This window comes from Dicentrarchus labrax, unplaced genomic scaffold, assembly GCF_905237075.1.
Source record: "Dicentrarchus labrax unplaced genomic scaffold, dlabrax2021, whole genome shotgun sequence".
Taxonomy (NCBI): Eukaryota; Metazoa; Chordata; class Actinopteri; family Moronidae; genus Dicentrarchus; species Dicentrarchus labrax.
Window position 1 is genome coordinate 3,272,216 of NW_026136718.1, and position 13,193 is coordinate 3,285,408.

Below are 13,193 nucleotides of genomic sequence, written 5' to 3' on the forward strand. Positions count from 1 at the left end.
GAACAGTATTCAGACACACACACACACACACACACGGCCCAGCCTTTACCCTGGGAATCTACGTTACCTACTGCACCTGTTTCAGCTATCCTTACATAACCCCCCAACCCCAGAGTCAGAACAAATCAGCAAGTCTATTACTATATATACTATAATTTAATGGAGCATTGCTTTTGGTACTGGCCCTGAGGGAAAAACTTTTCCTTGAAACAATCTATATAACTATATTTGATGTTTTTATAATTAAATACAAGTTTCCTCAACTTGAATCAATCCATTTGTTAAGCAATCAACAAACACATTTTCTATTATTTTTGTTCGTATCCATGATCTGTTCTTTTTTTGTTAGTACCCACCAATTTATGAGATGTTTTCTTATTTTTTATTCTTAGGTCAGAGAATATTTTACAAGTGGTTGGGAAAATTCCTACTAAGATAAGAATGAAACATCTGGTTTTCACGAACACAAGGAAAAATGTGTTTTAAATTTGAGGAACATGAAAAAAGGCTTGAATATCAAATAATTAAATTAGATTATATGTTTTATAGTGATTGGATTACAACATTTGCGGGTTAAAGAAATACTATTGCTTCATTGAAAACTATAAAAATCCTTGGATGATATTAGTATTGACCTTCAGCCAGCTGCCACCTTATTTAGGTTTTTGTAGTTGAATGACAAGTTCATGAATCAACCGTTCCTCGTCCATATGCAGCACTTCCAACGCGAGTGACAGGAATAAATAAAATAACAAAATAACAGGGAGAAACTGTTCAGAGAACATAATTTTAAGATATTTCACAATTGACGAATAGAAAATCTTGAACAAAGACAACCGTCAGTCCACTGACAACAAAGTGACAGCAAAAGTTGATCAAAGGAAAACTACAGAGAGCACCAAGAGCTTCAAGCTGAATTTATCAGTCAGCAAGCAGACCAATCAGCTGCTCTGAACCCAGAGGTCGTGGTGTTGAAGGCTCATCTCCACAGGGCTGAACAGCACATTGTCTGTCAGGAGCAGAAGGTCAGCAGGCTCTCTACCAGGCTGGAGACCGAAGCAAACAAGTCTCTGCGGAAACAGGTTGAGGATCTCAAAAGCAACCAAGGAAAAGAGAGGATGTTGAGACAGGAGCTGACTGAGCAGTTACAGCAATAAAAAGACTGCCATCAGCAACAAATTTAGCAGTTGCAACAACGGACCAACATCCTACAGCAAGAACTCAAGGCTGAAAGAGTCTCATGCTGAAACGGTGATGATCTGGAGCTGATCCAGGGGCAGGACGCCTTCGGTCAAGAGATGGAAAGCCTGAAAAACAGACTGAAAGAACTGACAAGGGATGCACAATAACTTTTTTTTTAAACCGATACCAATAACCGATAACACACACACACACATATACATATATATATGATCATGACATTAATACTATGAACAAACCCAAAAACACTTTTGACTCTTTAAATGGAGATATTTATTTTTTCCAATGCAAAACTATTGGCAAGGCCCCTTGAACTGATGCAAATTCATGCATCAGGATTATTTCTGGCAAATTTCTTGGATTTTTAGAACGCCTCGCCGATGTGTGTTCGGTGGCTTCTTTGCGGCTGGCTTTAAGTTGCTAGCGTCTTTAGCAGCCTGGGCGTCCTTTTTCTTTTACCTCCTCGTGGAACTTGCTTGGAACATTTGTTACAAATAACAAGCGACCTGTCTTCTTCAGAAACTTTGAAAAAGTCCCACACAATCGACGCCATGTTGTCTGTTTTCAAACCCAAGCACACTGTGCTGCATTCACTTTGTGACGGAAATTCCATGTTCCCACGTTTGCTAGTCGTTCTTTCGGCCTTTTTAAGTCCATGTTTCTATTCGTTATGTGTAACATGTGGAAAAATTCTGTGGATATCAAATCAAGTCAGCAACTACCAAAATTATGACCGAGTTAACGAGTTCTTTGCAGACATGAGGGGGTATTCTTGAATTTTCCCAGTCAGAAAGAGTTTTTCTGATTATGCCAACATCACTTGAATGCAGCATTCACTGCAGGCCATTCAGGTCTCAAAGTGGGAGCGGGGCACTGCTGTGCTGACAAAATGATATAGCTTATCGGGGCTATTCATCATGATATTGGACTATGACGTAATCATTTCGGCCCGATAATTATCGCGCACCCCTAGAACTGACTGCAACCTACCTCATGCTTTTCCGCCAAGCTCAGGACTGAGCAGAAGGTCTGTTAGCCCCTCAAGAAAAAAACCATTCAGCTGAAAAAACAGCTGAAGGAACTGGAGGAGGCGGCCATCACTGTTATACGACAGATTCCTTAAAAAATTCCAGAGCCTGAAGTCTCTGAGGAAAAGCTCCCAGAGAAGAAAAAGCAACGCTCAGTCTGTAAAAAGATCTGCCTTCTGCTCACTCAGCACCTTCCACCATTACCTGTAAAACAAAGTCAATAAATACAATTCAAAATTTAAGTTGTGCTTGTTTAGCTGTATTTTATATTTTCTTTTCTGAAAGTGTAAAAACCTTCAGTTGAGCAGAAGTTCATGTTAGTATTATTTTATTACTCAGTCCTAGAGAGTTAGTGAACTCACGAATCACGAAAATCACGAATTGCTCGTTTTTTTACAAACTTTTATTTAGACAGGAAATCTCATTGAGACACATTGTTTTAAAGCCTCAAGTTTGGCATTACGGCCGTTTCCATGTTGTTGTTTTTTGAGCCAGCAACAGGTGATGTACTGTGAGTTGAGCTGTGCTTACTTCGGACTCATCCGTAGCAGAAAACATTGGCAGCTCGCCTAGTCACATGTTCTTGTAACGGATTAATAGTACACTAAAATATGTGTCTGTTGGAGGGATTTAAGACGTAGTTGCATCTTCAGCAACATTCACTAGAGAGTCGAAGTCTCGCCTATTGTTACCGCAAGCCGCACAGGTCTCCCAGCAGAAGAGGACAGTGGATGGATCTATTGGTAGTCATATCCACGTATTTCTGTACAGTTTAAACTTCCATTACAAAGTAAAAGCACTACAGCCAGCTGAAGGGTAAACAAACTCCAGTATCAAAGTCCTGTGCTCGGTACACCCAACCGTCCCATTGCGTCTGAATTGGACAAACATTGCTAGTGGGCATAACCAAATGTAATGCCAAATATAATAATGCCAAAGCAAAACTGTTTGAAGAAAGGTTTTTTCTAACTTTTGGGAACCTTTTTGCTGCCTGAGGACTTAAACTTGGGACAAACGAACACGAACACGCTCAGGACACGCGTCTATCAAAGGATCATGAAACTGTCTGTACTCCTAATGGTTCTCCAACTGTGGGGAAATGTGGAAGTTTCTTTATCACAGAATGGTAAGTGAGAGTCTTTTAATTACATGTTATGATTTAGTGTTGTGGAGATACAGTGTTTGTGCTAATAGAGGATACAGTATGCAATGAGTAGAGGAAGACTCCTATGTTTATGGGGGGTTAAATTATATTCAAAGTTATATTTGCAATATATAATATTTGTATTTCTGATGGTTCCAACACTGAATGGCTCCCAATAAAAAATCTGAATCTTATTTGTAGATGGTACTCATAGAATAAAGAAGAAGAACTAATTTATTTTAAAATTGAAAAATATTCATGCTGTGACGGCATACCGCATTTTCCAGTTTAAATTGCCTTTTTTGTAATTTTTTATTAAATAAAATATTATAAGTATTTTTCTGTGACCTCCATTCTTAGGATTTTAATAGATTAGGATTAATGTACGTTAGCGGTCAACCGAATTGAGAAAGCCTCATTAGAAATAGTCAACGCAGTAACAATCTGGATTTATATTTGATCAGCACTGCCTAGTTTGATCTGAGTTTGGTGCGTTGAGCTGGACGGACTCACTGAGAAAGACCTGTTAATCAAATGGGACCATCATTTACTATATGAACATCATTCTGTATGAAACTAGAGATTGAGACCATAAACTCATTAGGAAGAAGACTGGGCGGTATCAGTTTTTATTGCAGCCAGTAGAGCTGCCACCTGCTGGCCTTTACATAGAATGCAGGTTTAAGACACTTTTGCATTGGTTTCAGGTCACAGTACTGGTAACTCTGCCCATTATATATACTGTCAATGCTATATTTTCTTCTTACACTTCTCTGTAATGGATGGTCTGTGTTAATATTTGTGGGCATGATTAGGGCGCATTGATTTTATGACAGCTTTTCTAAACAATTGCGATGCATGTTCTGATGAAAGTTAAAATTTAACAAAAAGTAACTATTTATTTATTTTGTATAATTAATAAAAAACTTAAGGCAAAAATAAAAATGTTAATTTGCATTAATTGTTGCGATCATTTCATTTAATTTGATAATATCTGTTTTATTCCTACCAGACCTCCTCTCCTGTAAAGTTGCCGTGATGCACAGTCATCTCTATGTAGCTGGACTACCACCAGCATATGAAAGAATGAAGATTGGACATAAGTTACGGTTTCAATGCAGCGATGAATATGCTCTGAACGGGTCTGAAGAGGTTGAATGTTTGCAAACTGGGCAGTGGAATACACTCTTTCCAACATGTGTTGCTGGTATGTTCACTCGCATTGGTCTTCCAAAAATCCTTCTATTGTTATTCCTCTCTCTTGTGTGGTAGGAGTGGCAACCTGGGGAATAGAAAATAAAGTACAGGATGCTATTACAGTTCACAGGTTATCCACTGGGCCCATACCTTCCACCTCTTCTGTTGTCCCAGAATTCAGCGGACCATTCATCTTGTTTCTGGGGGCAGTCTATGGAGAAGGAGGTGGGAGAGTATGTGGCAGCATGTTCAGTGTGTGCTCAGACCAAGCCCCCATGACCCCTTTTCCAGGTCTCCTACATCCCCTTCCAGTGCCGCATCTCCCCTGGTCTAACATTTCCTTGGAATTTGTCACATGTGGCAGTACATCTCCAGCTTCCCAGGTCCATGAGAATTCACCCCACTTTCCACGTTGCCCAACTCAAACCAGTGAGGAAGAGCTTGTTTGGTCGCTGCCTCCAAACCCACTGTCATGGATCAGTCATCACAATGTGTTTTACTTTGAAGTTCATGATTGTTGTCCTGTTTAACTTTGAATTTACCTTTCCCTTTCATTTCAGATCCCTTCACTTCCTTCCATTGTGTGTTTCCTGCCTGTTGTATTTGTTTGCCCAGTCCACTGAACCTCACAGTTTTTCATTCAGCTGTTTTATTTCTTTCAGATATCACCTGTAAAGTTGGCGTGATGCACAGTCATCTCTATGTAGCTGGACTACCACCAGCAAATGAAACAATGAAGACTGGACATGAGTTACAGTTTCGATGCAGCGATGAATATGCTCTGAATGGATCTGAAGAAGTCAAATGTTTGCAAACTGGGCAGTGGAATACATCCTTTCCAACATGTGTTGCTGGTATATTCACTCTCATTGGATGTTTATCGCGTTTACGTTCGCATTTCAATATTTGGGTTACAGAGATTCACAGTACCACTTATAGAAATAGTAGAAAGTGATGGCAATTAGAGGACAAAATCCAAATATTTCATGGTTGACATGAGATAAGAGACATACTCGAAAGGTGTCACAGCTCTACCTGGTGGAATTTGGGGGTTAGTTTACTAATTAGCATCCATCAGGAAAATCTGTAAATCACAGAGAGTTAAGGCGGAGCAACTGGAGAACATCGGAGGAAAATCAGAAAACATTTTCTTCATAAAATATGATCCAGTTTCACAAAAATCAGTGACATGGTTGGTGGTGTTTGACTGCTGTCATAAAGCGTTTCTCACTTGTCCCAAGTGCCAAAATTACATATGTTGGTACATAGAACAGGCGTAGGGGAGAGTGGGGTAAGTTGAGCCAAAGGGTAAGTTGAGCCACCCCTTGTTGCAAGGAAATGGTAAAAAACATTGATCATGTGACCAAATATTTAGGAGGAAGGCATCATTTCATGGAGTCTGTGAATGTAAGAACCACATGGGTAAAGTGGTTAGATATTGATTTCTAAAAAATCATTTTTCACTCTTGAAAGTGAATTTAGTCTATCATAAGCTTCATGAGAATTGTGTTTAGACCAAAATAGATCATTTTAAATTTGTTTTATACATCAGTTGTGGTATCTATGAGCTACAACATGAGCTCATAAACCTAGCATAAAAGTGCACCATTTTAGCTGTGGGGACTAATAAAGTGAAAATGGTAGCTCTGGGGTAAGTTGAGCCATTTGGCCAGGGGTAAGTTGAGCCGGTGGCTACAGCCAAAGTACACTCAATAAGTGTATCCAAAAACATATTCTGTGTATATTCCAAATACACAGCTGTTAATGTTCTCTTCCGAAGCACACTTTAAGGCATTCTCATGTTAAAATGTTTTTTCACAAAACAGCTGTTTAGCAGTAATGTACAATAATAATAAAAAAAGTTATTGTACTTGTTACAAATAAATAAAATACACATGAATGTGAAAAAGTGAGTGTTATTTAGGTAGGGAGAAGGTGAGGAAGGGGTGGGGTGGAGGTGGCGAGGAGGGTGGGGAGGGAGTAGGGATACTGCTCCACTTACCCCGCTCCTATGCTCAACTTACCCCATACACGGGGTAAGTTTTTTTTGGACATGCTATATTATCAAAACAGTTATGTTTACACTCATTCTGTTTGTTTGAAGGGATGCACAACATCCTGAAAAATATGCAGATATATTAGTTAGCGACAAAACTATGATTGCCTTGATGTAGTGATCCTAAATATGAAAAATGGCTCATCTTACCCCCCTCTCCCCTACGGGGCGCAGAGTGGAAATGACAGAAGCACCATTCACCCTATTACAACTCAGTGTAGTATGAAAGTGATTTTGAAGCTGTTATTTACAATAATTAAGTTACTTATTGGAGCTTTAAATGCAATTATTATTTTTTGACACTTGATTATTATGTTTTAAGTTGATGCGGTGAACTCTGTTTTGGTCCCCACCAACTCAAAAGCATTTGGTTGTTTGGTTGCTGATAAATGTTCCACTATGTCAGCTGAAATAAAGATCTAGATCAAGACTTGTATAATTCAATTAAGTAGAAATTTACACACATTGCAAACAGAGGTGAAGTTACAAATTTTGAATACATCACCAAAAATCAGATCTTTATGTCTAATATGCTACTGTTTATACTGTATAAACCTCTTGATGAAACAGATTCTCTTCTTCACAACAGACAAATGCAAAGTCACAGGTGTACCCAACACTGTACGCATCTACGCACCAAACAATCTACTAGGAACGGGAGAACATTTAAGGTTTGCTTGTCGCCAGGCTGGACACATTCTCCGAGGGAATACGGTGATTGAATGTTTAGCAGGTGGACAGTGGAATCATCCCTTCCCAACTTGTGGGGGTAAATCAGTTTTTTCCATGTCAACCTTGCTCCTTATCTGGGGAAATGATGATTTCCCATGGTGCACTGAGATCTCAGGGTCTGATTTGCTATGTGTACCCAGCTATCCTGCCCTAGAATATAGTATCCATTATTAGTGCTCCTTAGTGTTTCAGGTTTCATACAAATGACTCTAGCTTAAGACATTGTCCCTGGTATTTACATTAAACCAACTTTACCACAAAGTTGAATTAAAATCTCTCTAAAAGGGGTTTGAAAAGATTTGAATATTATAGTAGGAGTAGAAGGTAGGATTTATTTCAGTATCGGGGCATTTCCAGACTTTTTTAACTGAGGTGGCTCAAGTGGAGCAATGACTTCTGCAGGGGTGGCATGAAGTATGTGTCTCAGCTTTCCAGTCATTCCAAATGTGTGCAATTCATTAACCCTAACCCTATCAGAACATCTGTTACTCCAGGTGTAAATGTCACACTACAATGATGCTGAAAGAAGTCTTTCTTTGTCTTTGCCCACGTTCTTTCAGAGCCTTTGGGCTGTGGGAGACCACCATTCCTTGAGGATGGAGACATCAAAGGACATGTTCAAACAAATTACAGCCATAATGAAAAGGTTGAATACGTCTGTCAGAATTACTACACTATAGAGGGTGGGCCACAAACCTGCTTCGATGGTAAATGGATTGGACAGATGAAATGCCTCAGTGAGTTACAAATCCCTTTTTGTTTTTCATGATACATTCTGTGAGGATTTTGCATCAGAAATTTAAACAGATTTTGGTTACCAGTGTTTGCATGAAGCAGCTTAATTAATATAAACATAATTTATCAGTCTTTCCCTGAGTTTGCTGACTTTTTTGAGGTTATGGTGGCCAAAAATGCTTGATTTCCTGACAATTTTACAAATTGAGATACGTGTTGCAATGTTTTTTGCAATTTGTTTTTCTTTTGAATGATGAATGAGAAATCGAAGGCAACTTGTTCCAGTTAGAATAACATTGTTGGTATTTTGGTGATGTATGATTCACCAGTTTTGCACAGGGGACTGCTGTGATTGGTGACACACCAGGGAAACTATAGTGTTTGGTCAAATTTGCAGAAGGGTTACAGAATTCACAAGAATTTAGTTGATTGTTTCCTTTGCAACGTCACAACTTCCTGGTGGGACTTATATATTAATCATGTTGAGCCATTACACATAACCAGTGATTGTTGTGTTTTTCTGTTGATGATGCTGTGTTTTCCTCTGAAGACTGCCTAAAGAAAGAGTGCATTATTTTATGTAGATTAATAATCAATCTAAAAGGGTATAAAATGAAGGCAATATAACCTGTTTCACAGTTTTCTGGGTATTTATGCTCTATATGTAGAGTCTATATAAGTATTAACACATAATATGTTACTCCAAGACTAGCAGTGATTCTTGACATTTATAAAATGTTATTTATCTGTCATCTCTCGCAGAGCCCTGCACTGTGGATGTACAAGAAAGCCAGAATAATGTTGTCTTCAGATATACAGATAAAAAAAAACTGTATGTTCACCATAAGGATCAAATTGAGTTCACGTGTATTCGAGGAAAACAACATGACAGCGTACTGAGCCTGCGTCAGACATGTGTTGATGGTGTGGTGGACCTGCCTACTTGCCTGTAAAGCTTTGTAGTCGGCTGGATGTGATACATATAAGCTGGCTGAACAAACGCATTAAGCAAAGTTAGAAAGTCTGGACTGATAATTGGTAATTTTAATAAAACTTATATTTTCACCAAGTCTTTATTTCCCATCTTGATTCTTGAGGAACCTCCTAATGAAATAGGCAATGGAAATGGAAATGTTCATTGCCAATGCAAAATGTTCCTACTGAACATCAAAATGTTCACTGTCTACATATTTCATTTGTTTTCCCAACACACACAATTCTTGATTTTTCTGTGAAAAAAATACCCTTGTGTTATTTCATACTAAAATACTATACATTTTACTTAGCTGAATTGGAATACAAGTCTTCTCCCCTTTGAAATTTGTTAAGTTATTTCTTATGCCAAGTTATTAACTTATTAACTTCATTTTAAAGTTAGTTCAGCTACCCTAAAAGCGTAATGTGTGTATTTTTAAACTTGGGCCTTTACATACAGTATTTAGGGGTCTTAACAGGCTGCAACATAACATTAATCCTTGTGGGGAAATGTACTATTATGTCCACTAAAAGTGGTTATTTTTTACATATCCTTTTTTTTGAATAACATGTTTCTCTATGGCAGCCCCTCCTACCTCTCTAGTTCTCTCCAAGTGCCAGAGGACCGTCAGAGTTAGTTGGCTGTACATGGAGAGAATATAAAAGGGCTGATGTCCTAGGACTTTCTCTTTTTGTTGCTGAGCAGCCAGGACGCCTTCCACATTTAGATTACCTTGTGTTAATGTTGTTAGCCAGCATTAAGACCTCAGTAAGATCAAATGTGCAGAGCTGGAACAAAGACATGGTAAGACATGAGGACTGCCATAAGGCATTGAAAAGGTTTTTGTGTTTTTAGAAGCCTGTGGTTAATTTGTAGAAAAACTGTCAATATTGTCAAAAGATGTTGAAGATGAAAATGTTTGTGTTACTGGGCTGGGCTTCAATTTTGTCAATACCAGGTGCATATTTGTACAAATGTGGAATGATTTTAGTATAATTTGACTTTGAACGGAGGTTGCACATTGTTACTTTCGACTTTACTTTTTTTGTGTGTGGGTGTCTGTTTTATACAAAGAAATCATTGTCAATGACTTAAAAACACGTGGAATCCAGTATCAAAGTCCTGTGCTTGGTACACCCAACTATCCACCCTGACCTCCTGAATTGGACAAACATTCAATAGTCAATATTAGCAAAGCAAACTGTTTGAACAAAGGTTATTTCTAATAATCACTGTAATTGATTTAAACAACTTAACCTATTGACTATGAACATGTATTCCTTTAGAACGTTTGATTAAATTGATCGGATACTGAACAAATATGTGAGTATGTTAATTGAATGTGAATGCACAAAAGATGCTGTATGAGAGCACTTGTGGAACTGCTGTGTTATAATGCAACGTGCACTGTTCACTCCCACTGGGCAGTCCATGTTGGGAACCTCTTTGCTGCCTGAGGACTCAAACTGGGGACAAACAAACAAACAGGAATTCTGCTCAGGACACAACGTCTGCCAAAGGAGAATGAAACTGTCTGTACTCCTAATGTTTCTCCAACTGTGGGGAAAAGTTTAATATCACAGAATGGTAAGTAAGACTCGTTTAGTTACTGAAGTGTTATGATTTAGCGTTGTGGAGATACAGACAGTAGCTAATAGAGGATACTGTGGGCAATGAGAAGAGGAAGATGCCTATGTATAGTGCATGTTTTGATTTGTAGTATTTCATTATTACAGAAGAGTTAGTGCATGTTTATCGGGGGTATAATTGTCTCAAAATTGAAATTTGCAATGTATAGAATTATTTTCCAACAGTTAATGACTCCCAGTAAAAGATCAGACTCTTTTTCATGGGACTCATTGATAAAAGAAGAATAACTTACTATGAAATAATATTATTTTTCTGACCTCCATTCTTATATTTCTTTCTTGAGTTGTTATGAGAAACACTCATTGACTTTCTTTAGCTTTGTTCAGTCAGGATTTTTATAGATGAATGTATGTTAGAATGTTGTCGGCCTAAAATGCTTGATTTCATGGCAGCTTTACTATTGCGTGAGAAAGAAGCTTATTTTTTGTACAACTCTTAAAAAACTAGGGCAACTTGTTCCAATGAGAATAAGATTACTTCGTCATTCAAAGAAGAACACTGGAAAACCTAAGACTGTGGATATAAACAAAAGCAGCCCTATGGATGGAAGTTTGTCCATTCTCGCTCATTAAAGCAGCTGCTTCTAATCAGGAAATATCCGTGTATTTGAAAAGATGAAATATAAATTTAAGACGATCATTTCGTGTGTCCCCTCTTGACAAAGTCATTTACCACTTTGCCAACTTCAGTTTCTCTTCTCCTGCACTGATTCACTGAAGCTGAACCGCCCATCAGAGTGATTTCTCTCACCCCTGCCAATTCAACACGCTCAGTCGAGGGCCGACAAGTTCCATCCATGCAAAACGCACAGCAAAAACCAGGGCTACAGACACTCACTGACATTGGCCGATGGTGTCAGGGCCTTGAGCTAAAGCTAAAGCGAAACTTTCTACTGATTGTCCACTGTCCACTCCTGCTAAAGGTTAGCTTAGCAGAGACGCAGTAACAGTAGGCTGCCACTGCTCTCTCAGCTTCTGAGAGAAATATGTGCGATTTGATTTGAGTAAGCTTAAGTCACAAATTTAAATCACATTTAAATTGTAGATTATTGATTTCAAAATACTTAGATGTGTCCAATCCCTATAAGACTGTAAATGATCAAAACACTGTTTATTTTCTTTTTTTAAAACTGTTCTGTTTTGTGTAGGTTCATAATCAATTTAAGAGTATAAAATGAAGGTATATTAATCAGTTTCACAGTTTGCTGGGTATGTATGCTCTATATGCTGAGTATAGTAGTAGTAAAAGAAGTCATGAAACAGAAGAATCTTTTCTTATACTCACTTGGCAATAAGCTGCTTTTACTCCATAATGATAAAGGCTTGTTTATGTGTATGCCAGGAAGACGACATGATGGTGTAGTGAGCATGCTTCAGACATGTATTGATGGTGTGATGCTGCTGTCCACCTGCATGTAAAGGTTTTCAGTCAGCTGGATGTGATAAACATGAGCTGACTGAACAAACATGTAAATGATTAAAAGGCTACATAGTAAGTACAGTTGCTAACTGATCTTCTGTGTCTACTTTAGTGCTGTCAACTGTGACAGTTTTTAATAAAATCTATATGTTCACTCTGATTTCTTCACCCACAATCAGATAACATTTATTATGAGAGAAAACATATTTCCCCTTCAAGCATTTGCTTAAGAAGATCAGAAAATATATTTTTTTATTTGTATTTCTGCAATTCTTTGAAAGGTTTGCACAACATTTGCCTTTCGAGGAGTCATTTTTAATGTAAGTGACAAATTCTCAAACAGTGAATTCAGTAACTGCAAAATGTTTGTGTAAGACAAGTGATTTGAATGAATTGTGAGCAGATTATTTCCTGTTTAGGGAACTTTTTATGCAATTTTGTCCAGCCTAAATTGTGGTGTTCCCCAAAGTCAAATTTTAGGCCCTACCCTTTTTAACCTTTACATGCTGCCACGTGGAAACATCATCAGGAGGTACGGCATCAATATCCATAGCTATGCTGATGACATGCAGCTTTACATAGCTGCATCTCCTGATGACTCAGGGCCAATAGATGGCCCTTTTAACTGTTAATTGTGTTACATTTTGCTTGTATCGAAAGGGCAATATAAAAACATCTGATTGATTCATTCATTAGGTGTTCCTTTATGGCACTGGTCTCCCACTAGGGGTCTGCTAAAGCTTCATGTACTGTAAAATACACAGTAGGCCTATTTCAAAAATCTCAGAATTTAATTCATGCCTATGTTTCGCAGCTGCCGCAGTTTCTCCTTGCATGTGCAAGGAAGGGGAGGGTAAAGCGAGATGCCACTAAATCCTACACACTGGACCTTGAAGTATGTTAAAAAAATAAATACATAATACAGAGAGAATTTTTATTAAAAAGTTTTGGTAAACTCATCTCTGATAATAATATTCACAGGAAATAATCTGTTCAAAATCCATCCAAATTGCTCAGTTCTGTGTTGTTGTTCTGTACTGTTATTGTTATGTATTA

At 38.1% G+C, this 13,193-nt stretch overlaps 1 protein-coding gene across 1 annotated transcript; it reads left to right on the forward strand.

Moving 5' to 3' along the window:
- The first annotated feature begins 3,087 nt into the window (after window positions 1-3,087).
- LOC127350521 (complement factor H-like) lies at window positions 3,088-9,161 on the forward strand. The gene is made up of 6 exons (XM_051377231.1): window positions 3,088-3,354; window positions 4,385-4,579; window positions 5,232-5,423; window positions 7,215-7,394; window positions 7,918-8,094; window positions 8,855-9,161. The coding sequence occupies exons 1-6, from the start codon at window positions 3,285-3,287 to the stop codon at window positions 9,043-9,045; spliced, it is 1,005 nt and encodes a 334-aa protein (XP_051233191.1). The 5' UTR covers window positions 3,088-3,284; the 3' UTR covers window positions 9,046-9,161.
- Window positions 9,162-13,193: the final 4,032 nt, after the last annotated feature.

Coding starts and splice junctions, on each gene's coding strand:
- LOC127350521 (XM_051377231.1), top strand. CDS start 3,285: ATGAAACTGTCTGTACTCCTAATGGTTCTCCAACTGTGGGGAAATGTG. Junction 3,355..4,384: donor AGTTTCTTTATCACAGAATG/GTAAGTGAGAGT, acceptor TATTCCTACCAG/ACCTCCTCTCCTGTAAAGTT. Junction 5,424..7,214: donor CTTTCCAACATGTGTTGCTG/GTATATTCACTC, acceptor TCTTCACAACAG/ACAAATGCAAAGTCACAGGT.